The following is a 25,559-nucleotide window of genomic DNA, read 5'->3' as shown; positions in this document are numbered from 1 at the left end:
CTCAACTACAGAAAAAGCAAGCAATAGTTTGTCCCTTTTGAAGCCTTTCTGAATGTACTGGGTCCTTGCAAAGATGAGTATCTGCCGTAACTGAATGGATAGGAGACATTGTTGGAAGTAAGCTTAGAAACGGCTGCCCGAGGGACTGACCCGATGACTGAATCAGCAGGGTTCCTCTGTAGTTTAGTCTCCAAATACTGGACTTATGCAGACAACAGACAGCAGGAAGCGGAAAGCAATCAGCTGATAACACGTCCCAACCAAAGGTATTGAGCAACTAAAATCCTGTTTGTAAATAATACAAATTATGTTATAACCTCAAAGATCAGTTAGAGTCGGAGCCCTTCCAAAAAGCTAAGCTTTTGGGGAGAACACCCCCAGTGCTGTGTAGCCCTCCAAGCTGTAGAAGAGACCTTGGTCCCTACTGCAAGATTTATTTTTCCTTCTGCTTGGATACATTTACCTCTTTCTTGCTGTAACCTTGATCTGTAGCTGTACTCCAGATAGAACATGTCAGATAGGAAGATGAACAGATGCGCAAGAATGCTGAGGTTTTTTGCAATATCATCACCTTGGCGAAGGAGGAAGACAGTCTTTCAAAACCTGCTGGATACTTGTTCATAAATTTATGCTGTTGTATTAATGAAGGTATTCCAGTTCGGTCTTCAATGGCTCCATAAAATAGTCATAGCACAGTACAGAGGAAAAAAGCAAAAGCCCCGTGTACATGATGACTAAGAAATAAGAGAAGCAAAGAAGTTAAAAAGGAACTAAATCAAATAAATTACACTTACTTGAGAACCAGTCACCAATTCCATAGCTGGAAAATGCTGAAGTGGCGAGAGTTCATATTTTTCTGAAGCGTTTGGTTAGTTTATAGGAATAGCTGACCTGCTTCTTCAATGGACTTCTAGCACATTAAGCAACTACTCTGCAAATATTATCCTCTAAAGATCCATTGGCACTCTTTTCTTGCAGGCTGCAAACCTTTACACATTCAGTATGCAGGGTCTTAGACTGCGCAAAATCTCCTCCCTTTATCATACTACTTTTTTCTTTTCCTCCAAACCCCTTAAGCTGTGCTGCAGATTTCATTTTTTGTTCTGGTAACCTTGAGAGGTGCAGTTAGGCAGCTAATGAAGTAAAACAGGGAAGATAAAGATGTGTGCATTTCTGAGAATATTCTCAAGAGATTCCCTTTGAGATAGTAGCCAAGAGGAATGAATGCCTTGGTCATGCAGACCTCAGAAGCATCCCAGATATAACTGGTACACAATAAAACCCTGAGAACCAAAGATTTATTAAAGGTGCAAGGTCTTAGCAAGAATGGAATGCTAATGAGGGAGGAAAGCCCATAAACTGCTCTCGTAATGTTGCTTTAAAAAAAAAAAGAGTTGGATCTGATCAAGTATATCAAGGCAACTGTTGCCTTTTAATCCTCTTACAATTTTTTTTGTGTGTGTGAAGGTTTGAAAGACCTACAGGAAAACTGTTCATAAGAGCTACTGACTATGTGGGCAGGTGGGGCACAGTTAAGCTAGATGCTCCTGACACACGATTTAATGTATTTGTATGACCTTCAGTCCTAAGCATGGTGATTTCTAGCACTTGCCACTGGACATCAGCCAACCTCGCCAGTCAAAATGGGATTATTTCCTCACAATCAATGAGCCAGTAAAATATTATACAGAATAACAGAGGATTTATTTATTCTCTCTGCTTGAATGATTTGCTGTTAATAGCTACAGCTGTCACAGACAGGCATATAAATGGGCTTGGAAGTTCAAGAGCCTGCATGCTGGAATGCCTCGCTTAAGTGAGCATGCGAGCTGTGATCTGCTCCTACTGACACAAACTGCAGGAAGAAAAACAAGTAAAAAGTTATTTTGCTATTAGATTTCCTTTGGTTGTTTGCTAGAGTTATCAAGGGGCTTCTTTTACTTTACTTGGAGTTCAATCTCCTAACAGGGCTGGTGTCAAGGACCAAAGCACAGATTTGGGGCTGCTCTACTTAGCTCTGGGAGCTACTAGCCAGCTTGAGAGGCCCTAGAAACAAGGAGATACGAGCAGCAGCAAAACAAGTGCACAGTGCAAGGCTATTTAACCATCGGTAAGAACAGGTGGATTTCCAAACTATCCAATGCTTGATGACCTCCTAAGTCCGGGTGATCTTGCCATTGAGACACGATAAATGTTTGAGGTGGGCTGACTGCAGTTTCTGGCACTCGTGTCCTATATACGTGACCCTGAGTAACTTAGGTATGCACGCACAGCTTTGGCTGTAATCCCGCCCAAGGTACCTCAGCTATTCTTAATGGCTGTACTGGGATAACTTATTGGAGCTATGCCACAGTCCAGAAAAAAAAAAAATGGATGATTCATGGGGCCCAAAGACCGAGTCATTTAAAATAAAACTTCAAAGGCATCTGGCTGATTTCTATATTTAACTGCCTAGTAACAAAGAATTTGAACAGACGGCCTATTAATTAAGAAGTAGAGACCCTCCAGCAAGCACTTAAATGTTCAAATCAATTCTGGTCAGTTATCTGAAAAGCACCTGCTCTCAGGAGAGGACTCTCTGCTTCAGTTTACAACTAAAGATAGGTGCCCAGACCCTGGGGCAAGGTGAGATGTTGCATTAGATCCTGTTGATTAGTTCTTGGTAGCTCCTTGCTAGAGAATTGTATGGCCACAGCTGAGCCACCTAATCCTCTCTTTGTGCTCTGTAAATGGCTATGGGACTATACGGGACTAAGCCGTGATTGTACTGCTCCTCCTCTCTCTTATAGAATGCTGTTTTTCTATCAGGAACTGTGCTGCAGGAAGAACCATGGTGATTTAGGTGTTGGAAGAGTCAAGGACTCACTCATAGAGCTACAGCAGGTATGGCTGAGCTAAGCAGACAAGTGAGCAAACAAAAATAGACTGTACAATGAACTATGGGGCTTCTACCAACACTAGTCAGCCAATCTAAAGCATTCGAGGATGACGGACAGAGCTCTGCACCTTATAGGTGATTCTTCCCTTCTCTGTGGGACAATGAACCTTCTACTGGCAGGAAAGCAGATGCAGCTGGCAAGTATCTTATATTAAAGATGAAGACAGACGATGCTATTTACCAAGCACTTGGATGTGGGAACAACTTGCCATACATCATTTGAATAAAAATAACAGTCCAGGTTTATCCTTGGTCTATGGCCAGTTTAAGGTAATTTCAGTTGGTATTGCTTAGCACTTAGTGGAAAAAGACCTTGAAACAGTTCTTCATCTGCTGTATTTTGAAAGCACACACTTCATCGGTACAGTTTAGTTAAAATATGGTGACTTGAGTGGCAGGATTTATTGAAACACGACGATTGCAAGGAATTAAGTAAGCTAGGTATGACTGCACCTATGAGAGATGTCAGAAAATAGCTGGATTTTGGAACACCTCAGTAAATATTTTATCAAGATTTTCAGTGCCTATAACATAAGCAAACTCATAGTTGCCCTACCTGTTGAGGTGTTAGTGGTGGTTAGTGCAGCAGAATTGTGCGAGACCAAGGCAGATCTTGCCCGGGAAAGCCAGATTGCTTCCTCATCTGTAAAGAGTGGAAATTTAAGGGTGGAAAGCTACCCAAGCCAGAAAAAAAAAAAAGCCAACATATCTATAGATGACTCTATAAACCTTGCCAAATCATTAACAGACATTGGCAGGGATAGAAAATGTGAAATTGTTTTTGCATCATGGGATTTAGTTGAGGTGGAGCGATGTAAGGCAAATTGGCCTTGAGGTTTACAAGCATGCCCTCTTTTCTAGCTTAAAAGAGACACAAATAACAGAGGAAACCAATGCAGACACCACACTCGGGCCTCAGCTGTTATTTGGGGCTGCACCTGTGTGTGCTGCAGAGGCTGAAATCCCCTCTGGAGCTCTGCCACCAACATGCCACAGGGTGTATGCTCGGGAAGGCTCCTTTTTCCTGCCCAGCATGCTGGAAAATGTCCCCAGAGCTGAGTGCTAGCCTATCTTGCAGCACTCTTCTTAAACATCTGAGGTGCTTAGTTTACCCATTTGTTGTAGAAATGCAATTTCTGTTGGTCTGGTGGCTATTTATTGAGCCACTTAGTTTTGTAAACTTCTAGCTGGATCTTCCAGGCATGCTTTAATTATTAAATAAAAAAAAACAGTTCTCATTGAGCTGGCTGAATAAAGCAAAAAGTGTTCCAAGGAGAAACATATCTTGCTACAAATTTCATTTTGTAAAACATTTGGTTATTCTTTGTGGCCTCTACAGCTTGTAAGAAATGTAAAGATTTTATTTTTTTGCCCTCTTTAACTAATAGCATTTGCTGCTGCTAATTCTGTTATTCACGTTATTGTCAGTAATTCCCACCCACACCTGTTTCCTGAAGATCCTTCAAGAAAGGAATGTTAAGATATGAGGTCATCTGATGATGTGAATGCTCACTTCTTCAGAGTCCTGGTACACATTCACTTTTGTCTATTAACAAAAGGAGGAGCAAACCTCTTACTTCCATACCCAAGGTTATGGAATTTACCACTGTAAATTCTTGGCAAAGATAAAAAAGTTAAAAAAATAAAACCAATAAAGTGGGAACCAAATAAGACTCCAAAACAACAAGTGTAATGAGTGATAGAAAATATGTCTCAATGTTAGACAACCATTTTTCTTGCATCAGAGAATTGTACAAAGACATAAATGTCTGTTTGGTAATATTATTTAAAAACCTGTTTAATGATCCCTTTTTGCTTTTGGTAAGAGTCACATAACTTTACAATGGGAAGTGCTGACTACTTTTAGAGGAGAGTGATTCTGACTCTCTTCCTGGCTCAGCCAGTATTTATTACTCTGCTTTTAGTGTGGTACCCTAGACACATGCAGAAATCCTTAACACAAAACTGGCTACAGGTCTCCCATTGCTGCTGCTACTACTCCTGAAGTGCCTGGCTGCTGCACCTTACACAGGGTAGTTTGGGATGTAGTAGGAGAGAGAAAGAGAGATTTCCTCTGGGTCAGATTCCTGAAAAGAGATGGTTTGGCTTGCTCTGACACATGAAGTGCCATCAGTTGGTCATCTGAACCACCCAGGCTCTGCCGACTGCTGAGGGTTCAGGATTTGATGACAGTCTGGTGGCTGCTATTCTCCAGCTGCAGTATGGTAGTCAGTTGAACTACAGCAATTAACCACTAATATTCATAGCTGTTAAGATATATTTTTAATTTTCTGTCAGATGTGCCCTAAAGCTTATCTCCACCCTCTCATCTATTACAGGTCATAATAGCATAAAACCATTGGGTCTCTGAAGTGCAGTTTTCCTCCAGCAGCTTTATGCAGACAGCGTGGAGGAAGATGACCAAACCCCTGAGCAGACGAAGCCCATTAGCACAGGATGCCTCAGGTTTCATAGATCAAAAATAGTTCCCAGAAGTTCTAGCAAAGAATCTCACTCAGATGCCCCTCAAGCATATGATGTTAGTAGGGGAATGGTTCAACTCCTTTACATTTCAGGCCCTCTACCTTGTGGAAACCAATTAGGGATCAATAATGCACTCTTAAAGGGAGTGCTCACTTGAAATAGATCTTTACTTGTTGACTTGCAGCTTCAGTGTAATAAGCTGTTAGGATGTTTTACATATCTGACTCTCCTGTGTCTCTGCTACTCTACATCCCATATGCTTCTCTCTTTCCTAGGCCCTCCCTTCCAGAGAATGGGTACATGATTTTCCCTCTAGTACCACTTGGGTTGCTTTTAGATAAGTGTACAAAACAGAAGAACTACTTCCAAAAGGAGACAGCGGATGTACTCTATCAGCTTTGCCAATTCTTTCACTCTGCCGATTCATTCTGCAATGCCTGACGCAGCATCGGGACCACTTCAACATTCAGCTGTTACTGGATGGACGGGCAGGCAGAACCCCAACCTTGTCCAAAACGGGATACCTTTTCTATGCTTCTTCCCAGCCTTTCCTACTATGGATGCACCAGCTTGAGAAGGGTTCATCCCCTCCTCTGGGAACAGCACACCCACTGAATTACAATCATACCAGGAAATTCTTGCCCCAGAGCACCCACTATATCCAGAGACTGTCTCAAATCTACTTGGTTGCCTCTAGACTTTTCTTTCTTCTCATTCTCATCATGAGAGCCAGAAAACGAAAGGTCAGAGCAGGGGAGCACAAGTGCAAGGCTAGGTCATAGCTGGAAACATAGCTCCTTGATAGGAACCATCATCACCTGGAATTCCTTTAGGAAACAAAAAACCGTGGTCAGCTATCCTTTGTACAATCTTTAGGGTTTAGACTAGGGAGGTAAAAGATGAAACTGTAACACTGTGAAGTGTGTTTAGTAAAAATACCCTCAGATGCTTTGACATAGCTGGAGTTACCTACAAGCTGCGCAGACTGTAGCACTGTTGCTGAATACTGTGGACAATCTGCACTGTTCTAGCTACCCTTTGCTAGCAATGCTCTCCCTGGACCTACATAAAGATACTAATAGCAATTCATCTCACAAAAGTCTAGTGCTAATCTTAACTCATGTTGGTGGCGAGCTTTGCCTTCTCACCCTACCGGTATTCCACATGAATGTACTCTTACTAGATGTTATTCATTTTCATAGTAAACACAATTCTGATAAAAGATTTCCTATGCCCTCTGCTGGTTTTCCAAGGCACCCATTCTCAGCTGAGTTAAAACTCTGCCTTTAAAATACAGTAGGCTTCCATACCGCTCCTCCATTTTCTTCTGACTAAACTGCAGTAAGATGTATAGGACAGACGCATAGGTGCATACTATTCCAATTGCCTCCTTCAGCTTCCCTGTGACTTGCCAAATGACTGCCAATTTTAATTTTTGCTTACTTGCATTTCTTTCTGAACTAGACAGTTCAGGAAATTCAGGCAACCATCTTTTCATAAGCAGCAGGCTTCTTCGAGCAGGTCTGCAGAGAACAGGAGTTTCCTTTGGTTGCCCTTTCATGTTGAGGAGAGCAGCAAACTCCATGCAGCTTCAGCTTGAACCTTATGAACCCAAAGTCATTTGTCATTGGATCAATCATCTCCTTGTATTTCTGCCTCCACTGCCAAGACTCCTTTAACACCTACCTCTAAGACTTTAGCAACTGTACTAGGTTACGCCCAAGACTCTTCCAGGATAATCGTCCTGTCCTTAATGTAAATTTTGTGTACTCCACGAGTGTTTTCCAAGAGCTCCAGAGCACTTTGATGCTCACTGCTGACTTATACTGGTATTCAAAACCAGTTCAGCAGGCTTCAAGTTAAGATTCTGGTTAGGCAGTCTAACCTTTCTATTTCTACATTTTCATAGCATTTCATTTTGCTCTATGTGTAAAGACAACCTAACTTGTCCATAAGTGTAAGACCCTTTGACAGTAATCTCTAACTTCAAAGAAAAAATACGAGCAGTTCCCAAGGGCCAGATGCTGAGGCTTGACAAATACAAGTAGGATATAGCCACAGTGCTAGAAATCCATACCATAATTGCAAGTTGGGCCAGGTTATGAGTGTGATAAAGGATATCACGTCTTAAGATGCGCATAGCTCGAGTCACATAGCTGAGACGAGATCTCACTTCTAACTTTGAGAGTAAAGCCCAATAACCAAGAGCAAACCCTCTAGAATAAATTCAAGTGTGAGCTAGATGCAGCTATGGATACACAATGGCAGTAACTCTGCCTTGCCAGGAAAAAGGAGGTACTCATTCATCAACCCAACTTTAGTTTAAGATTTCAGATGTGAACACAGCCTTTTGTTAAAATTCTCTCTGCTTCAGTTTTCCCTCCACTCAAATCTGTACCTTTTTTAATGTATTAGTCACTTGACTTATTAAATGCTGTATCAAATCTATAGCCTGCATTACTGATGAAGTTCAGTCGTCTTCTCAGTAAAAGCAGGAACAGCAAAAAACTTCCAAGGCAGCAGAACTTACAAAAAAAAAAAAAAGCGCAAACCACCACGGACAAATCCACAAAACAAAAATACATAGCATGCACCTCAACTGTGAAGTGATCACTTTCCCAAGAGTCCTATAAATACACCACTTTCAGAAGTGCTGGTATGCCAACAGTACTACTTTTCTGAACTTACTTCTTAGGGAGACTTCAGCGGATTATTTTAAGAGGTCAAAACACAGTGTTAATTGACAAAGTCTCTCCCTACCATTCCCAGTGACACTGTGCACACACCATTCACAGAAGGGGAAAAAAACTTACATTAAAATCATGCCAATGAAAGCCACTACTAGGGAATGCAGAGTAATCCTAAAACGTAGAGGTGCGACTTGACTGTAACCAGCTGCAGCTGCCTTCACAAAGAACGGACAGGGAAACAAATAGCCCTTTTGCTGTGGCATACACTCACAGTGTCCGGCACACTACAGCTCAGGGCTTCATGAGTTAGCCTACACCTTTGTCTGTAAGTGCCCGCCTCCTTACACGAAGGTCAGAAGAACTGGTAAGGTCATGGAAGCTTTTAACATCTACAACACCAGGACCAACACTAGCGCTGCTGCCTCAGCTCTTTAACAAGCAGGTTTTCTCTACACCTGCAACAGTTCACCCACTTAAGTGGGAGAGCGTGCCTCCATTCTGGCCAATACATTTCTCGGGTCACTTTCCTTCAGCAAGATCATATGAAACACCAGTACTCAATGGGAACAACAAAAGCTGTCATCAATAGTAACTTCAGAGTTTTAATCAGGAGATCTTTAACAGATCATCAGAAATTTTGACTGATATTCATCTAAATGTTACGGCAATTTTGAGCAGTTTTTAGGTAATGAAAATTCATTAAATTCAACATAAAAAAACCTGCACTGTAAATTATTAATCCAGCCCTGAGTTGGAGCATTAAGCAAGTACAGTCAACTTCTGAGGACAGTATTAATCTTGAGAGTTACATTTTCCATCAGTGCATTTCTTCAAAGAATTATCATTTAATCTTCTCAGAATCTCTGCTCTCAAATTTTCACCTCAATAGTGCCAGCCAGAAGTCCAAAACACTTCTGTATGGCACCACAAGTGAAAACCTTCAACACACTCCATCTCAGGCTCTGACATCTAGGATCGACTCTTGGCCTCAACCATTTTGCAGAATTACAAACTGAAGGTATTCAGACAAATGACAATGTCAACTGCCCCACAGAAATGGATTGCACAAAGATGGGCAGCAAGACTATGCATGCATCTTTATTCATAGCCATGCCTACTTCGCCACATATTCCATTTAAGATATTTTATTTTTTATGTTAGGCCAACCATCATTTCACTGGAACAGACAAGCTCCCTGCTCTTCTTCTCATAGACAGGAATGCACACCAGCATACACATCCTCATTTGATAGGTACCAAGTCCATTTTAAGAACAGAATCCTCAACCCAGAAACCATTAAATCCCCCTTCCCAAAACCAGTTGCATGCAGCTCTCTTGGGAACTCAGAATCTGACTTGCGCCCGGAAATGCATCTGCTTTGTAGCGTTGTTACTCATTCCTGTCTTGAGCATCCACTTTGACTTCATCCTCTGCAGGTACTGCATATCACGCCGCTGAGCAAAGACTGCCCCTTCAGGGAGAGAGGAGGAAGAGAAAGATGGATAAATGCCTGTACGCTTACTTACAACTTATATGCAAACCAGTTAATCTGTCCATTTACCTCATCAGTTAGCTGTATGTTTTCCCTCCCATACTGGCACACTTTTCACTTTTCTCTTGGGAAAGGCCAGTTCCCTCTATGAATACCCACGACTGTGATTAAGGGGAAAGGTTGTTTTGCATTCCAATGTGCAATTCTTTTATTTCAAAAGCGGATATAGATCACATCACCGCTCCCCAACTCGAAAAGTATTCCAACCGTCAAAGAATGATTTATGTTACATTATTAAATAGCAAGAGTAGTGGTTTTGACAGGCAGAAAAAGACGAGTCTTAGGAAGTCACCAACCATCACAAACATGCATGCTAATGAACTGAAGGGCTTGCACAGAAGCTGCGACGGACTTTAGACACAAACAACTTCCTATAACTTATTCTGCTTGGATGTCAGGAATGAAAGGAAACTGAGTGGAAGAGAGACTGCATAAATCCCCACAAATGTGAAACAAACTCGACCTGTTTAATTGTAGAGCGATGGCATCCTAGAACCTCCTCTACTGGAAACACCTCACATTGTCACTTACCTGTCTGACCTGTCCAGCCCAAAGCTCTGTACTGCTGCAACACCCGACCCACTGCTTTCTTATTTTTTGCAACAGCCACTGTCCTTGACAGACCAAACCGTTGCTTGTAGTATCTCATTAAGGAACGATGACCCACTCTTGCACCTGTTCAGAGGAGGGGACATCTTATTATGCATAATGAAGTAGCTTCTGAAATGCAGTATTCAAGCATATTGTGAAAACTGTGGAAAATCCTCGTGCTAATAAATGCTTTTAAAAGGCCCAGAACCTTAAAAACTTTAGGATTATTAGGAAATCAATGTAATTACTGTAAGAGCTGCTGTACTGCACTCTACCTTGAAGAAAAAAAACTTCAAAGAGCGCTGTTGTTCAAGAGGGCCTTAGTGCAGATAACAAACAGGCAGTTATCAGAAAAGAAAATTTTAATTAGGGGAATAAGCAGAGGCAATGCTGTTTCAAGGAACCAAGTAAGTAACTTGCTGACATTCAGGAAATCTTCTGTAACTGCATAGCTGGCAGCACTTTTCAGAATGAAAGGGCTGAGATCCCTTCACACAAAAAACATCAAAACAAAAAAAAATGCAAGCAAGAGTGACAAATGCTATACAAGGCAAGAGTAAGGTTGTTTAAATAAATTAATTTTACTGAACTAGTTTACTAAGTTAATTACCAGCTGCCTCTCGCAAAAAAACCCTACACTAGGTAAGTTATAGCCTCTCCAAGTTGCACTAGAACAAGATATGGAAACTCCTGGAGTATATCATGAGAATCACATGTTAATGAAGAGTTAAAGTGAGCAAAGGAACCCCCTGCCCCAGTCCACATATACATTAGTGCTGAAGAAGCTGAACTACTTGGTAGCGAAAATAATAGAATACTACACAGCTTAGCCCAAAGACACTTAGATGCAAAATTACTTTCTCCCTTGCCAAAGGCAAACACCTACAACAATGATGTACACTGCAGGTAACGGCCGCAGCTATGAGAAATCCAGAGGAAGTATGTCGTAACGCAAATCCTATGCCTACCTGAAGGAAGGATCAGCTCCATGGTGTCATCATCATAATCCAACTCTTTCTCTGCTGGACGCTCTCCAGAAACCTCCACATCTTCTCCATCCTTGTGATCAGGGTAACTGCTCCTGTGGAAGAGTAGCAGTACATGGTTTATACATGATGAGCAGCCACAGCTATCCAGACCCTTTACACAAAAGAAATATCACGCACAGCTACGGCAAGTCACAAACATAGTCATGTTTCACCTGCCTTGGTTTGAGAGTTCTTCCCAGTAACATCCTGCCCTGAACAGAGGCTGAAGACAAGGGCCACCCTTTCTCCACCCGGTTCTATAACTCAGCATGGCTCTGCTGCTGCACACTTAACAGTGACTTACAGAGAAAAGCCACCACTGTGCAGCCCACCAGCTCTGCACACCTACTGAATGAGCGCTCCAAGAAGCTCCTCTAAATCTACCTGTCACCATAATACCAGGAGGTATTTCTGACCAAAATGAACACAGCTTAGGATGAGTTACAGGAAGTTCAACAAGAGGCCTCTAAATCACAGTAGTCCTGTTTAACTCCAGCTACTTCAAAAAAAAAAAAAAATCCACAGAGGTATTACGCTCACAATCTGCCTAAAAGGTAATGGAAGAGACAGTTATGCTCTTTTATGGTCTTTGCTGGTGCACTGAAATCTAAACTCAGTAACAGCAAACATACAAAACAAAATTCAAAATATATTTTCAGGTAGGACTGGTATTAGTAGTCACAGGAGAGGAGAATCGATCATGTTGTTATGCTTACCTAGGAAAGTGGTGAACCAGCAACGCAAAATAAGCATCAGAACCAAAACAGGACTAAATTTTAAGTATGAATAATAGTTTCTGATGTAATATTCAACTGTCCTTTTGTCTGTCCCCATCTGTGCTCCACTCAAAGAAAAGCATCCTCACCTAAAATCATAGAAGTCTGCAAATTCCAGGGCAGCATCTCCATCTGTGAAGAGCTTGCAGTGGCTTTTATCGTTCATGTGAGCCTGTACTGCTTCTGTAGAGTAGAAGGATTTCCCTTTTTCATTGCACCAGATGCAGATTTTCCCAATGCCAACCTTCTCTCCTGCAGAAAACATTGACACTTCTGTTGGTCTGAGCAGAGCCTCCCTAGTCAATAATTAACACTTCTGTAATGTGGGCTTCCCAGCTTGCAGGCAGAGAGATCAAGGAAGAGCCTTGAGCCCTTCATTTCCAGAAAAGCCCTGCTGTTCCTATGACTCCATCAGGGACAAGTCTGTGCATTTAAAGATTTCACATGACAAGGTATGGATCATTATGTATTCTCAATAACAAAGTTCATACCTCCAATACAGTTTTCTATCTGTTACTCCCAAATTATTTTATTCTAGTCATTATTTGTAGACTTCAAGGAATATATATTTTTCCTACCTTTTAGCTCTCTCACAAGTATTGTAAACTGATAAGGCAAATACTTGCGACTCATTAGGATAACACAGTTCATATGCACACTTTAGCAATAGAGTTTTGTCCTGAATTTCATGTTAGCTGAAGAACTTTCTCAACATTAGAAAACTACATGAGACCTACAGGGTACATGACCACATGTTTGCTCGGTGGAGTTTTCTCTCTCTCTCCCCGGAAGTCTGTGGTCCTGTTCATGATCAAAATACTGAACTAGACAGCACTCAGATTTTACACAAAAAAAAACCCCAAAACATTTTAAGTCATATCCAAGTGAAAATAAGCAATAACAGTATATAATTATCGTGATCAAAAATCAGAGAAGAATTACAGGCATACCCAAGTACTTGATTAGTCCTCTGAGATCCACAAGGTACTCTATGTCTGGAATGAAGAAACTGTGAGCTTTTGTCATATGGGCCACATTTTTCATGAGAGATCTTGAATGGTGGGGACAGAACAAGCAGTCCGTGACTGGTATGGCCCCAACAGCAGGAGTGCTTTCAGCTTCTGCCTGCTCCTCCTCCTCTTCTTCTACACTTTCCGTCTCTTCTTCAGAGCCGATGTCTTCATCAGAATCAATATCTTCCCAGTCTTTTAAAAGAAGTTTTAAAAAAATATTTACTTATATGATTACTTCTCCCAATTAAGTTAGAAAAAGTTATCACAGAAAATACTGCATTTTCTATTCTTACAGCTAAGTGCCACACAGTCACTACCAGGTGCAAGAATATACCATTGCCAGTAAAATACATTTCTTTGCAAGATGCACAGCAAAGCTCAAGTCTGCTCATAAAAAAAGTTGGCAGATATGGTATTTTTTCCCCTCCATTTTCTCAACTATTAACACTTTATTGCTGTTTCAAAGCCTTAAATTTAATTCACCACAGCACAAGAACACATGCATGGCTCATTAAAAAACAATACAACTCTGTCAGAATCATCAAAATACTAATTTCCAGCAGTGAGTCAGCAGTGAGGGAAACACACTCCTGTTCATACATACATCTTTAACAACAGAGAAGAAGAAAGCCAGCTGTCACAGATATACTGTGTTACATTATATGTTAGTACATACCAAGAAAAAACAACAATTTTACACATTTGCAAGATTACCGCAGAGCTCATTGCTGGTTTGTCTGTCCATTAATCTGATTACACTGCTAGAGCGATCTAGAAATCTTTTTTAAGGAGTTCAGATGAGGGGCAGTGAGCATTTCCCAGTACTCTATTCCTACTGGTTCCCCTCCAACTGCCATGTGCACAGAGTGTTTGAGAACAGGGAACATGGTGCTCCCCAGTGTTGTAGGCTGCTAATTAGAGATCTTTGCTATAGCACATAGTTTAATAATTTTAAAAGCCTGACACTGAATTAACAGGACTTGTAGGAAACATTCCTGGCAAACGCTTAAAAGGAAAATTAACATTCAGAAATCTACCAAGATTTTAGCATTACAATTTATGACTAACACATTGTCACGGTTTAAAGCTGGGCCAGCTATTAAACCTGTGGCAGATGCTCTCTGTTAACCCTCCCCCCCCCCACCCGAAGGGAAAGGGAAAGGGAAAAGGGAGAGAGACTTATGGGTTGGAAAGTTAAAACAGTTTTAATAAACTATAATAATGAAAAAGAGTATAATAAGAATAGAAATAATCAAATATATACAAAACCAAGATCAAGAGCTTGGAAATCCTCCTCAGGCAGAGTTGCTCCCCCCAGCACGGGCAGAGGGGAAAATGCAGTAGCTCCCCCTGCCATCACACCTGCAGGCTTTTAACTGGAGAATTGGCAAAGCTGGTACCAATCAGTGGGAGACAGGAGGGCCCCTCCCTCCTGGGCCCCACCTCCAGGAGGCAGTGGGTTAGTGATAAATAGGAAAGTGAGAATGACATGTATGGGATGGAATACCTCGTTGGTCAATCTTGGGTCACCTGCCCTGTCTGCTCCTCCCTGCAGGTGCGACCCCCCTTCGGCTCTTCACTCATAAGCAGTGAGGAATTTAGCAGTGACCTTGGTTTCTCTAAGACTAATTGGCCTGGTTTGGGCCAAACCAGGACATTCCACCCCTTATTCCATACCATTCACGTCATACTCAGATCACCACTACCTTTTCATTTTCAAATATATATACACATATCACTAGTTTATGATTCATCTTTATGCAAAAAGTTCTTCAAGTTCATTTAGTTCAGGATTGTGGGTTTCCATCTGGCTAGCAGTCTCTCAGGGCAGGAGACATGGTATGAGTTTTGTCACGGTTCGTGCCCACGGGTTGCAGGTTCAAAATGTCAGTCTTGAGGAGGTTACTGGACGCCACTTGCAGCTAGCTCTGGTCTCATCACCACTGTCTTAACCTGAAAGACACTTATGCAGCAACAACATACAGTTCAGAATTAAGTAGTCTCACCCAGGATCAGATCACCTTCAGGGACACATCGGACTTCACCATCTTGCAACATCACCCACCAAGTACATCCAGGTCCCTGAGCAAAAGCAATCCCACGAATGGGTTTACCTTTGCCCGTTACAGGAAGAATCCAGACAGTTTTTCCCAATAGATTCCTTTCATGCACCACAGGGACTTTATCTCCTTCTACTGTATGTAAAAGGTCTGACTGAGCAGGGCCAGCTTGATTGAGAGATCCCCTGGTGTTAACTAACCAGGTAGCTTGTGCCAGATGCTTATCCCAGTTTTTAAAGGTTCCGCTCCCCATTGCTTTCAGGGTAGTTTTTAACAGCCCATTATACCGTTCAATTTTCCCAGAGGCTGGTGCATGATAGGGGATGTGATATACCCATTCGATGCCATGCTCTTTGGCCCAGTTGTCTATGAGACTGTTTTTGAAATGAGTCCCATTGTCCGACTCAATTCTCTCTGGCGTGCCGTGTCGCCACAAGATCTGCTTTTCAAGGCCCAGAATAGTGTTCCGGGCAGTGGCATGGGGCATAGGGTATGTTTCCAGCCATCCGGTGGTCGCCTCCACCATGGTAAGCACATAACGTTTACCCTGGCGGGTTTGAGGGAGTGTGATATAGTCAATTTGCCAGGCCTCCCCATATTTATATTTCAACCACCGCCCCCCATACCACAAAGGTTTTAACCGTTTGGCTTAATTGCGGTGCATGTTTCACAATCATGGATAACCTGTGCAATAGAGTCCATGGTTAAGTCCACCCCTCGGTCACGAGCCCATCTGTATGTTGCATCTCTCCCTTGATGACCTGAAGTGTCATGAGCCCACCGAGCTAAAAATAGTTCACCTTTATGTTCCCAGTCCAAATCTATTTGGAACACTTTAGCAGCCTGATCCGCTTGTTGGTTGTTTCGATGTTCCTCAGTTGCCCGACTTTTAGGTACGTGAGCATCTGGGCCAGTCACAATGGGGTGCTTTTTCCATTCATTTTTAATTAGGCTCACTTCGGCCTCCAATACAGATAACTCTTGAGGTCACCCTGTCACTCCTGAAATACTGATAGATTCTGTCCCTTTATGATCCGATGGCATTAGGGTGCACTGTGCACCAGTGTCTACCAAGGCTCGATACCTTTGTGGTTTTGATGTGCCAGGCCATCGAATCCACACAGTCCAATAAATCCGGTTGTCCCTCTCCTCCACCTGGCTGGAGGCAGGGCCCCCCTAATTAAGAAATGGATTCATGCTGCTCACAGGGACTGGACCTTCATTTCTCCTATTCACACTTGGGAAAAAGGGATTTGAGGCCCATCTCCCCTGACTGGGGTCCTGCTCACTGGTAACTGGAGCAGCCATCCTCCTAGAAAAATTCTCTCTGGTATTTCTCTTAGCTTGCAACTCACGTACTCGTGCCTGTAGGGTACTGGTAGGTTGTCCATGCCATCTGCTCATGTCCTCCCCATAACCACGCAGGGCAAACCACAGGATACCTCGTGATGTGTTCTGTTTCCTTTGAGCTGGTCCTGTAGGAGAGCGTTTTCTCCTAACAGCTGCAACGCGCGCCTGTGTAGGTAGAGAGTCAAGTTTATTCTCGATCCTGGACAGTTTGTCTGACAGTTGTTTAAATGAGTCCTTGTTTTCCTTAGTCAGTTTTTCCACAGCCGAGACACGGGCCTGCAGTGGGGAAGAAATACTATCTTCATACTGTCGCATACAGTTAGCCATTTCGCCCACACTAGGTCGTGCCATATCATCTTCTCCCCATACTAATATTGACAATGTATGGGTATATGTCGGTGGAGCATTCTTCACAACCTTCCGGAACATGGATCAGTCGCATTCCACTTCATCAGGATCTACAATGTCCCGTGGGTGTCTATAAATGATCTCTTGCACAGCCAGTTCTCTAAGGTAGTTAATACCTTTTTCTATAGTGGTCCATTTGCTTAGGTGGCTCATAACATCATCTTTATAGGGATACCTGCTCTTTACAGCTGACAAGAGACGCCTCCAGAGACTGACAGTGTTTGACTTTCTTGCGAGCGCCTTATCAATACCACCATCTCTGGACAGGGATCCCAGCTGTCTGGCTTCTCTGCCATCTAATTGCATGCTGTCTGCCCCATTATCCCAGCATCGGAGCAACCAGGTAATAATAGGCTCACCGTCATAACGGCTGAAGTCTTTCCTTATATTTCTCAGGTCCTTCAGGGATAAGGAGTGGTAGGTTATCTCTACGTCCGAGTCCTCTTGTGATAGTTCTGCTTTAGAAGGACCTTTCTTCTGTGATGGGTCTGCTTTAAAAGGACAATCGAGGAAACCCCCATCTGTGTCAGGCCCTAACTCTGCCTGAGAAGGGCCCTCACCTGGGTCATATGATGGCTCTGCCTTAGAAGGCTCTGAGTCATCATCCTTCTCTTCATGAGCTGATTTCTTTTGGTATTTCTTCCTGGTTACAGGAGCAATTGGTACAGATTCGATAGATGCTGGGGTCTGAGTAGATGCAGTGGCTGTCGTGGGAGTGCTGAGAGTCTGAGTAGCTGCAGTGGCCATCTTGGGGGGTGTAGCAGCTGTGGTACAGGCTGCCGAGGTTTCAGTGGATTTAGTGGCTATAGCGGCAGGACACACTGTAGGATCTGAGGTGGCTGCATAACACCTACAACTGTCCCTGCACTGATATTTAATCTTATCCCACATCAGAAACACTTTCAGGACAACCAAAAATAAAAACATGCCACCTAGACAGCACCATCCTAATTTCGCAAAATCTAGTGGAATCAGCTTGGCAGAAAAGGAGAAGGTACTATTTCCCGAAGTAAAACTGGAAGTGTGATCATTAACAGAATCAGCTAAAGGACGCCTGGAGCATGCAGATGAAGGCGCTGCTACTGATTCGCGATTAAAGCTGCCCATCATTGTGTCATAGAGATAAGAGATCGGAATATTAACTGCCCAGTTTATCACAGCATAAATCAGTATCAAACCCCATACCAAAACAATACATTTCGACCAGCGCCCACTGCTAAACTGCATGTAAACATTCATAAGAAGCAAGCAATAACACAGTGCCCACGGCAGGTAAGGCATCATTGCAATACTCAACTGTGAAAGAAACTCTATAAAAAGACGAGATAACACAGCATTCAAAAATGACATCACCATCTTCACTATCTGTTTTAATTTCCAACCCCTCGTAAATCTCAAAGGAAGAAATGTGATACTCTCTCAGCTGAGCTCTCCAGGTCTCCTCCTGCCAGAGCCAGGATTCAACTTATCAGAGCAACCTGTTGGAGCTTCTCTCGAGCCCCTGTTCAGGCACCAATAAATCTGTCAGGGTTTAAAGCTGGGCCAGCTATTAAACCTGTGGCAGATGCTCTCTGTTAACCCTCCCCGCCGCCACCCAAAGGGAAAGGGAAAGGGAAAGGGAAAGGGAAAAGGGAGAGAGACTTATGGGTTGGAAAGTTAAAACAGTTTTAATAAACTATAGTAATGAAAAAGAGTATAATAAGAATAATAGAAATAATCAAATATATACAAATATATACAAAACCAAGATCAAGAGCTTGGAAATCCTCCTCAGGCAGAGTTGCTCCCCCCAGCACGGGCAGAGGGGAAAATGCAGTAGCTCCCCCTGCCATCACACCTGCAGGCTTTTAACTGGAGAATTGGCAAAGCTGGTACCAATCAGTGGGAGACAGGAGGGCCCCTCCCTCCTGGGCCCCACCTCCAGGAGGCAGTGGGTTAGTGATAAATAGGAAAGTGAGAATGACATGTATGGGATGGAATACCTCGTTGGTCAATTTTGGGTCACCTGCCCTGTCTGCTCCTCCCTGCAGGTGCGACCCCCCTTTGGCTCTTCACTCGTAAGCAGTGAGGAATTTAGCAGTGACCTTGGTTTCTTTAAGACTAATTGGCCTGGTTTGGGCCAAACCAGGACACACATTAATACAAAACAGGTGCAAGCTGGCTCTTTCTTTAGATGTTAAGATGCACATTCAGAGGCATACGTTTCTTCTCCTTTAGAACAGATTCCCTGAATTGCAACTGAAATTTCACCAGCATAAAACTGCTGTAACAGATGTAATAACATGACACAATAGTTTTAGTAATGACAGTGGCACAGTATGGTCCCGCTTCACTCATACCTGTCCCCTTGCTGCAGTTTCATCACCCCATTCAACTGCTCCAATAGACGCATTTGGAGCTGCACTGTAAACTACAGCACTGAAAGCGTCCAGGTTAAAAATAACCCTTTTCTGGAAATTCTGAAGCTCTCATCTTTTCAGTTGTCCACTTTCCAGGCTGACCTCCAACAAAGAGCTGTATTCACACAGGCGGTGAGGGCGAAGCAGCAGGAACAGGCAGTTACGGTGGCAACTCTTAAACCAATTCCAAAATATGTACAACCAACATGCCCAGAAGCTATGCCACACAGTGTCAGACTAAGGAGCAAACTTTCTCCCCTGGTCTTGATGGGCAGAGAAAAACAAAATCAACCCCACTCCGACCTCCCTTCAACAGTTCAGTAAAGTGACTGATGGGACAACAGCAAATGATCGTGATTGGATTTTTGTTCATCTATTTTTCAGAAGTAGTTTTAGGGTAACCTTCAAGGCCTTCCTTAAAGGAAACCTGCCCTGGAATTTTCCATGGGAAATAGTGCTCATATTAGTAACTGTTTATATTCAAACCCTGCACATGCATTAGTATCTTGTGCAGCTGGCAGTTCAGACACTAACGCAGAGTCCTTGACTGCAAGCATGGGGAAACCTTAACTTCTTTGTTAAGCTGGAAATTTAATCAACAGGAAGACCTTTTGTGATGGAAAATGCTGTACTACGATGACAGAAATAGAAGGAGGCTTTTTACACAAAACCAACAACTACATAGCTTATCTCAAGCTATCTCTCGTCAGTACGTTTATTGCCTTACCTTCTTCCATATCCTCTTCTTCCTCTGCTTGTTGTTTGGCCAGCTTCTTTGCTTGCTGTTCAAACCACTGTAGCCGTGGAGGTTTTTCCAGTCGTTCTCTACTCTGTGATAAGATGGCACTTCCCATAGAAACTGGAGAGCTACTTGCATTACTAGGAGGTAAAGGTGTCTTCTTTGGAGACGAAGACGGCTGAGCTCTGATGGCCTGCTGAATAGCTGTGTTCATTTCATCTTTGTTCACACTCTCTGGGGCCAGCCCCTTTTCCAGGTTCTTTTCATTTAATATTTTCACCTTCTTGCTGACAGCTTGAACAGCTTTCTTCTCCAGCTCCAGGTGCTTCTTGGACTTCAAGTGATTCTCGTAGGCATTGAAGGTGGAGAATCTCTTGCTGCAAACTGTGCAGTAAGTGGCAGTGATTTTTTTCTGCTCCTCTGCTACTGCTCTCTGCGCTAGGACCCTCTCTTGGAAATTCTCAGCAGTCACAGGAGGCATGTCAGCAACCTTCCGCTTCAGGTTGTATCTATGCCAGTCAGTTTTGTAATGGGCACGCTGAATGTCAGCATCCTTGAAAGCCACACGGCAAGAGATACACGTGTAGGCTGCCATTACTAGAGTGGGAAAAAAATAATGATCATGCTAACAAAGATAAGCAACAGCCACAAAAAACCCCAAACACAACAACCTGACAGCACCCATGTAAGGCAGCATAAGACATACAGTTCTTGTATAGAATTAAATTTATTGAACACCAGCATTAGCAAACAGCATGTTACATACTAGAAGGAGCAAAAGAATTAAAAATAGAAGACTTTGATACAGTTATCAGAGATTGCTCATACCACAGCAGCACCTGAGCGTACCAGCTCTGGACCCAGCACCCACCATGCTTGTCAGGGCTTGGACACAGAACGAGAAGGTTCCCAGCCCTAGCAGCAGTGTTTCGAAAGCTCTGCGCTTTTTAGTGAACATCAGAAATTAAAAGTTCTTATCAAGATCACGTTCTGCCAACTACAGGCTTTTGAGGAGACCAGTGATTACTCTAAAAGGAGGGTAAAAAGGGAAAAACTGCATTTATGCCTATTTTCTGTTTTCCACAGCCTTATAAAATGGAAAAAAAAGTTACTGCATTTAAAAACAAAACCCTCTCAGCTATTTTGGAGCACTGCATGTACGGTCAACAACACTTTACCCCACAGAACTGTTAATCTGAAGATGCAATCAGCCATGTCTAGATCTAGCACCTGAAGCCACTGCTACCCCTGGTCTTCCTCCACTTCCCACCATCCAGATGAGCTGTGTTACTGGGGTTGTCACAGCACACTTGGAGGGCAGTGACCTGTAACTGATGCTGTCCTTTCCAAAGCCACACAATTCCTTCCTTTTCCGTGCTTAATGAAACTTAACTTTCTCTAAACAAAGTTGATAGAATCTCCCGAACACCCCAAAAGCAAAGAGCAAAAAAGCATGTTCTAACTGGAGATCACTAAAGCCACCCCCATCTTTTAACCTATTTAGAAAAACTATGGTTTAACCTGGAAAAAAAGAAATAATACATCAGGAGGAGGGGGTCTGAAAGCAGGCATAGGAACAGCAGCCCCTCCTAGAAGCTACTAACAGGGAGAATCAGCGGTGAAAGACACAAATATGCAGAGACTTGAAAGGTACTTCATGAAATGCTCGTTCCCTGAAAGAACTGGACTCCTAATTTACTGCTTGCGCTACCTGTAATCCTACAGTGACAGAAAATACATTAACACAGAATCACAGAATGTTAGGGATTGGAAGGGACCTCGAGAGATCATCTAGTCCAATCCCCCTGCCGGAGCAGGATTGCCTAGACCATATCACACAGGAACGCGTCCAGGCGGGTTTTGAATGTCTCCAGAGAAGGAGACTCCACAACCTCTCTGGGCAGCCTGTTCCAGTGTTCAGTCACCCTCACCGTAAAGAAGTTTTTCCTCAAATTTAAGTGGAACCTCCTGTGTTCCAGCTTGCACCCATTGCCCCTTGTCCTGTCAAGGGATGTCGCTGAGAAGAGCCTGGCTCCATCCTCATGACACTTGCCCTTTACATATTTATAAACATTAATGAGGTCACCCCTCAGTCTCCTCTTCTCTAAGCTAAAGAGACCCAGCTCCCTCAGACTCTCCTCATAAGGGAGATGTTCCACTCCCTTAATCATCTTCATGGCTCTGCGCTGGACTCTCTCTAGCAGTTCCCTGTCCTTCTTGAACTGAGGGGCCCAGAACTGGACACAGTATTCCAGATGCGGCCTCACCAGGGCAGAGTAGAGGGGGAGGAGAACCTCTCTTGACCTGCTAACCACACCCCTTCTAATACACCCCAGGATGCCATTGGCCTTCTTGGCCACAAGGGCACACTGCTGGCTCATGGTCATCCTGTTGTCCACTAGGACCCCCAGGTCCCTTTCCCCTACGCTGGTCTCCAACAGGTCTGCCCCCAACTTGTACTGGTACATGGGGTTGTTCTTGCCCAGATGCAGGACTCTACACTTGCCCTTGTTATATTTCATTAAATTTCTCCCCGCCCAACTCTCCAGCCTGTCCAGGTCTCTCTGAATGGCTGCGCAGCCTTCCGGTGCGTCAGCCACTCCTCCCAGTTTTGTGTCATCAGCGAACTTGCTGACAGTGCACTCTATTCCCTCATCCAAGTCATTAATGAATCTATTGAATAGTACTGGTCCCAGTACCGACCCTTGAGGGACTCCGCTAGACACAGGCCTCCAACTGGACTCTGTCCCATTGACCACCACTCTCTGGCTTCTTTCCTTCAGCCAGTTCACAATCCACCTCACTACCCGATCATCCAGACCACACTTCCCCAGTTTAGCTGCGAGGATGCTGTGGGAGACCGTGTCAAACGCTTTACTGAAATCGAGATAGACCACATCCACAGCTTTACCATCATCTATCCACCGGGTAACATCCTCATAAAAGGCTATCAAGTTGGTTGAGCAAGACTTCCCCTTGGTGAAGCCATGCTGAGTGCCCCTAATGATCCCCCTATCCTTGATGTGCCTAGAGACAGCACCAAGGACAAGTTGTTCCATCACCTTTCCGGGGATGGAGGTGAGGCTGACCGGTCTATAGTTACCCGGGTCCTCCTTCTTGCCCTTTTTGAAGACTGGAGTGACATTTGCTTTCCTCCAGTCCTCAGGCACCTCTCCCGTTGCCCACGACTTAGCAAAGATGATGGAGAGTGGCCTAGCAATGACTTCCGCCAGCTCCCTCAGCACCCGCGGGTGCATCCCATCAGGGCCCATGCATTTATGGACGTCCAGGTTGCTTAATTGGTCCCTGACCCAGCCCTCATCTACCAAGACGGATTCCTCCTCTATCCTGACTTCTTCTGGGGCCTCAGGGGTCCAGGGCTCCTCAGGACAGCCTCCAGCAGTATAGACAGAGGCAAAGGCGGCATTCAGTAACTCCGCCTTCTTTTTATCCTCTGTCTCCAGGGCCCCCACCTCATTCATCAGTGGGCCTACATTGCCTCTAGTGTTGGCTTTACCTGCAATGTATTTGAAGAAGCCCTTTCTGTTGACCTTGACCTCTCTTGCAAGGTTTAATTCCAAGGAGGCCTTAGCTTTCCTAGTTGCCTCCCTACATCCTCTGACAACAGACTTATATTCCTCCCAAGTGGCCAGCCCCTCCTTCCATGATCTGTACACCCTCTTCTTCCACTTGAGTTTGCCCAGCAGTTCCCTGTTTAACCATGCAGGTCTCCTGGTACCCTTCCTTGACTTCCTACTTGTTGGGATGCTCTGATCTTGAGCTCGGAAGAAGCAGTCCTTGAATGCTAACCAACTATCTTGGGCCCCCTTACCTTCTAGTACCCTGTCCCATGGGATTTCCCCTAGCAATTGCTTGAAAAGGCCAAAGTTGGCCCTCCTGAAGTCCAGGGTACATAAAAATAGTACAGAAAATAAAGATCACACTATTTTATTGAAAATAATGTAAGCATCCATTCAGTGTAACAGATGCTTTTTGTTTTCAGAGGAAAATGTATTCTCCACCCATTGAGGGATCCCGATGGCTCTCTGAAGCATTTCCCTCCCACCTGCAGAGCTCCCTATCCCTTTCCTAGCCCAAGCAGGTATTTTACTGCCATAAACCAACTGATGCAGAATCACGTTTGCTGTTAATGAGAAAGTCCTTGCAGAAACCTCAGGGACAGAACAGTTTGATCCGGTCTACGACAGGTAGACTGTAGCTCCACACTAGATTACCCTGGGGGGTGATCAAAAAAAACCCCAAAAAAACAGATCAGAAGAAGAGGTATGTAACTGAGAGGATCAAAACCCATAAACCTTCATATCTGACTACTAACTGAAGAAACAACATTTACAATTCAAGCTGCATAGGGCAGACAAAGCACCTGCAGAATCCCGAGTAGTTACACCAGCACTTCCCATGACCCACGTGCACTTTCACCTGCCATTTTAACCCACTAAGCCAAAGTGCACAATCTTCCCCTGCGTGGGGCTCAGGAAAACAAAACTCGAGGCACTCACAAGCCTTCAGCCCAAGGCACCGCCAAGTCCTTCGGGACAAATCTGCTTCTCCCCACAGGGTCTTTATTATGGCCGATTTTAGCTACTTTTGTTTGAATTAAATTGAGCTGGTGTCCATAAGACTGAAACAAGACAGAAAGGCCTGACTGACAGGCAGGTGTTGGTTATACGGACACGAGAAGTGACAGCACAACTTAAACCCGGGGGGGGGGGGGGCGGGGCGGGAAGGAAAAAAACTAAACTAAAATAAAAGGTAACACGAGAAGGGGCGCAGGCGGAAGCCGCTAGCCTCCAGGCCGCCGCCAGACGCGACTCAGACAGGGCTCATGGGGAGCCTCCGCCCTGAGGGACAGCAACCGGCACCCCCAGGCCGCTCGGCCCACCCGCCGAGGCTCGGGGCCGGGCCGGGCCGGGCGTCGCCCTTCCCGCTACCCCCCGGCGGAGCGGGGACCCCCCGGGCCGCCCACCAGCCCTCCCCGCCACCAGGCTCCGCAGGACCCGCACCTGCCGCCCGTGAGGCGCGAGGTCCCTCCGCGCCGCTGCCGGTGAAGGGGCCAGCACGAACAGGCCGCGCTGCGCCAGGCAGGAAGGGCGGGACCGCCCCTTCCGGCAAGGAGGGCCCGCCCCTTCCGGCGCGGCGCCGCCGCCGCTCCCGCCCCCTGCCGCCGCGGAGGCCCCGCCGCGCTCCCTGCCCGCCCCGCCCGTGAGGCGGCCCGAGGGGGCCGGCTCTCCGCCCCCCGCTCCCCGGGGCTGCGGGAGCGGCCGCCGCGGGGGCTCCTCGCCTGCCCCCGGCCTCTGCCCACCTGCAAAGCGTCCCTTCCTTCGGGCCCGGCTGTCCCGGGCCCGCTCCTGGAAAATAACTTCGCATTGTCGGGTCTGCGGCCGAGATCGGCGTTTATTGTGCGAGCCCGGGCCGGGCTGAGGGGGGATAAACAGGGAACGGCGGAACCGCCGCTGAAAGGGCCCGAGCTTGGTGGGGTGGGTTTTGGGTTTTTTTGTAGGTTTTTTTTG

At 44.7% G+C, this 25,559-nt stretch overlaps 1 protein-coding gene across 1 annotated transcript; it reads right to left on the bottom strand.

Annotated features, from left to right (window-relative positions):
• Positions 1 to 9,173: 9,173 nt before the first annotated feature.
• Positions 9,174 to 25,161, bottom strand: ZNF622 (zinc finger protein 622). Its single transcript, XM_068396569.1, has 7 exons — positions 25,053 to 25,161; positions 20,017 to 20,625; positions 13,010 to 13,264; positions 12,149 to 12,311; positions 11,224 to 11,336; positions 10,196 to 10,339; positions 9,174 to 9,583 (listed from the first exon to the last, which is right to left on the bottom strand). Exons 2-7 carry the CDS (start codon positions 20,621 to 20,623, stop codon positions 9,456 to 9,458), a joined length of 1,410 nt encoding a protein of 469 aa, XP_068252670.1. The 5' UTR covers positions 20,624 to 20,625; positions 25,053 to 25,161; the 3' UTR covers positions 9,174 to 9,455.
• Between the last annotated feature and the right edge of the window lie 398 nt (positions 25,162 to 25,559).

The sequence above is a fragment of the Nyctibius grandis genome, chromosome 3 (assembly GCF_013368605.1).
Source record: "Nyctibius grandis isolate bNycGra1 chromosome 3, bNycGra1.pri, whole genome shotgun sequence".
Classification (NCBI taxonomy): domain Eukaryota; kingdom Metazoa; phylum Chordata; class Aves; order Nyctibiiformes; family Nyctibiidae; genus Nyctibius; species Nyctibius grandis.
The sequence above is the reverse complement of the archived record's forward strand: the minus strand, read 5'-3'. Positions and strand labels throughout refer to the sequence as shown.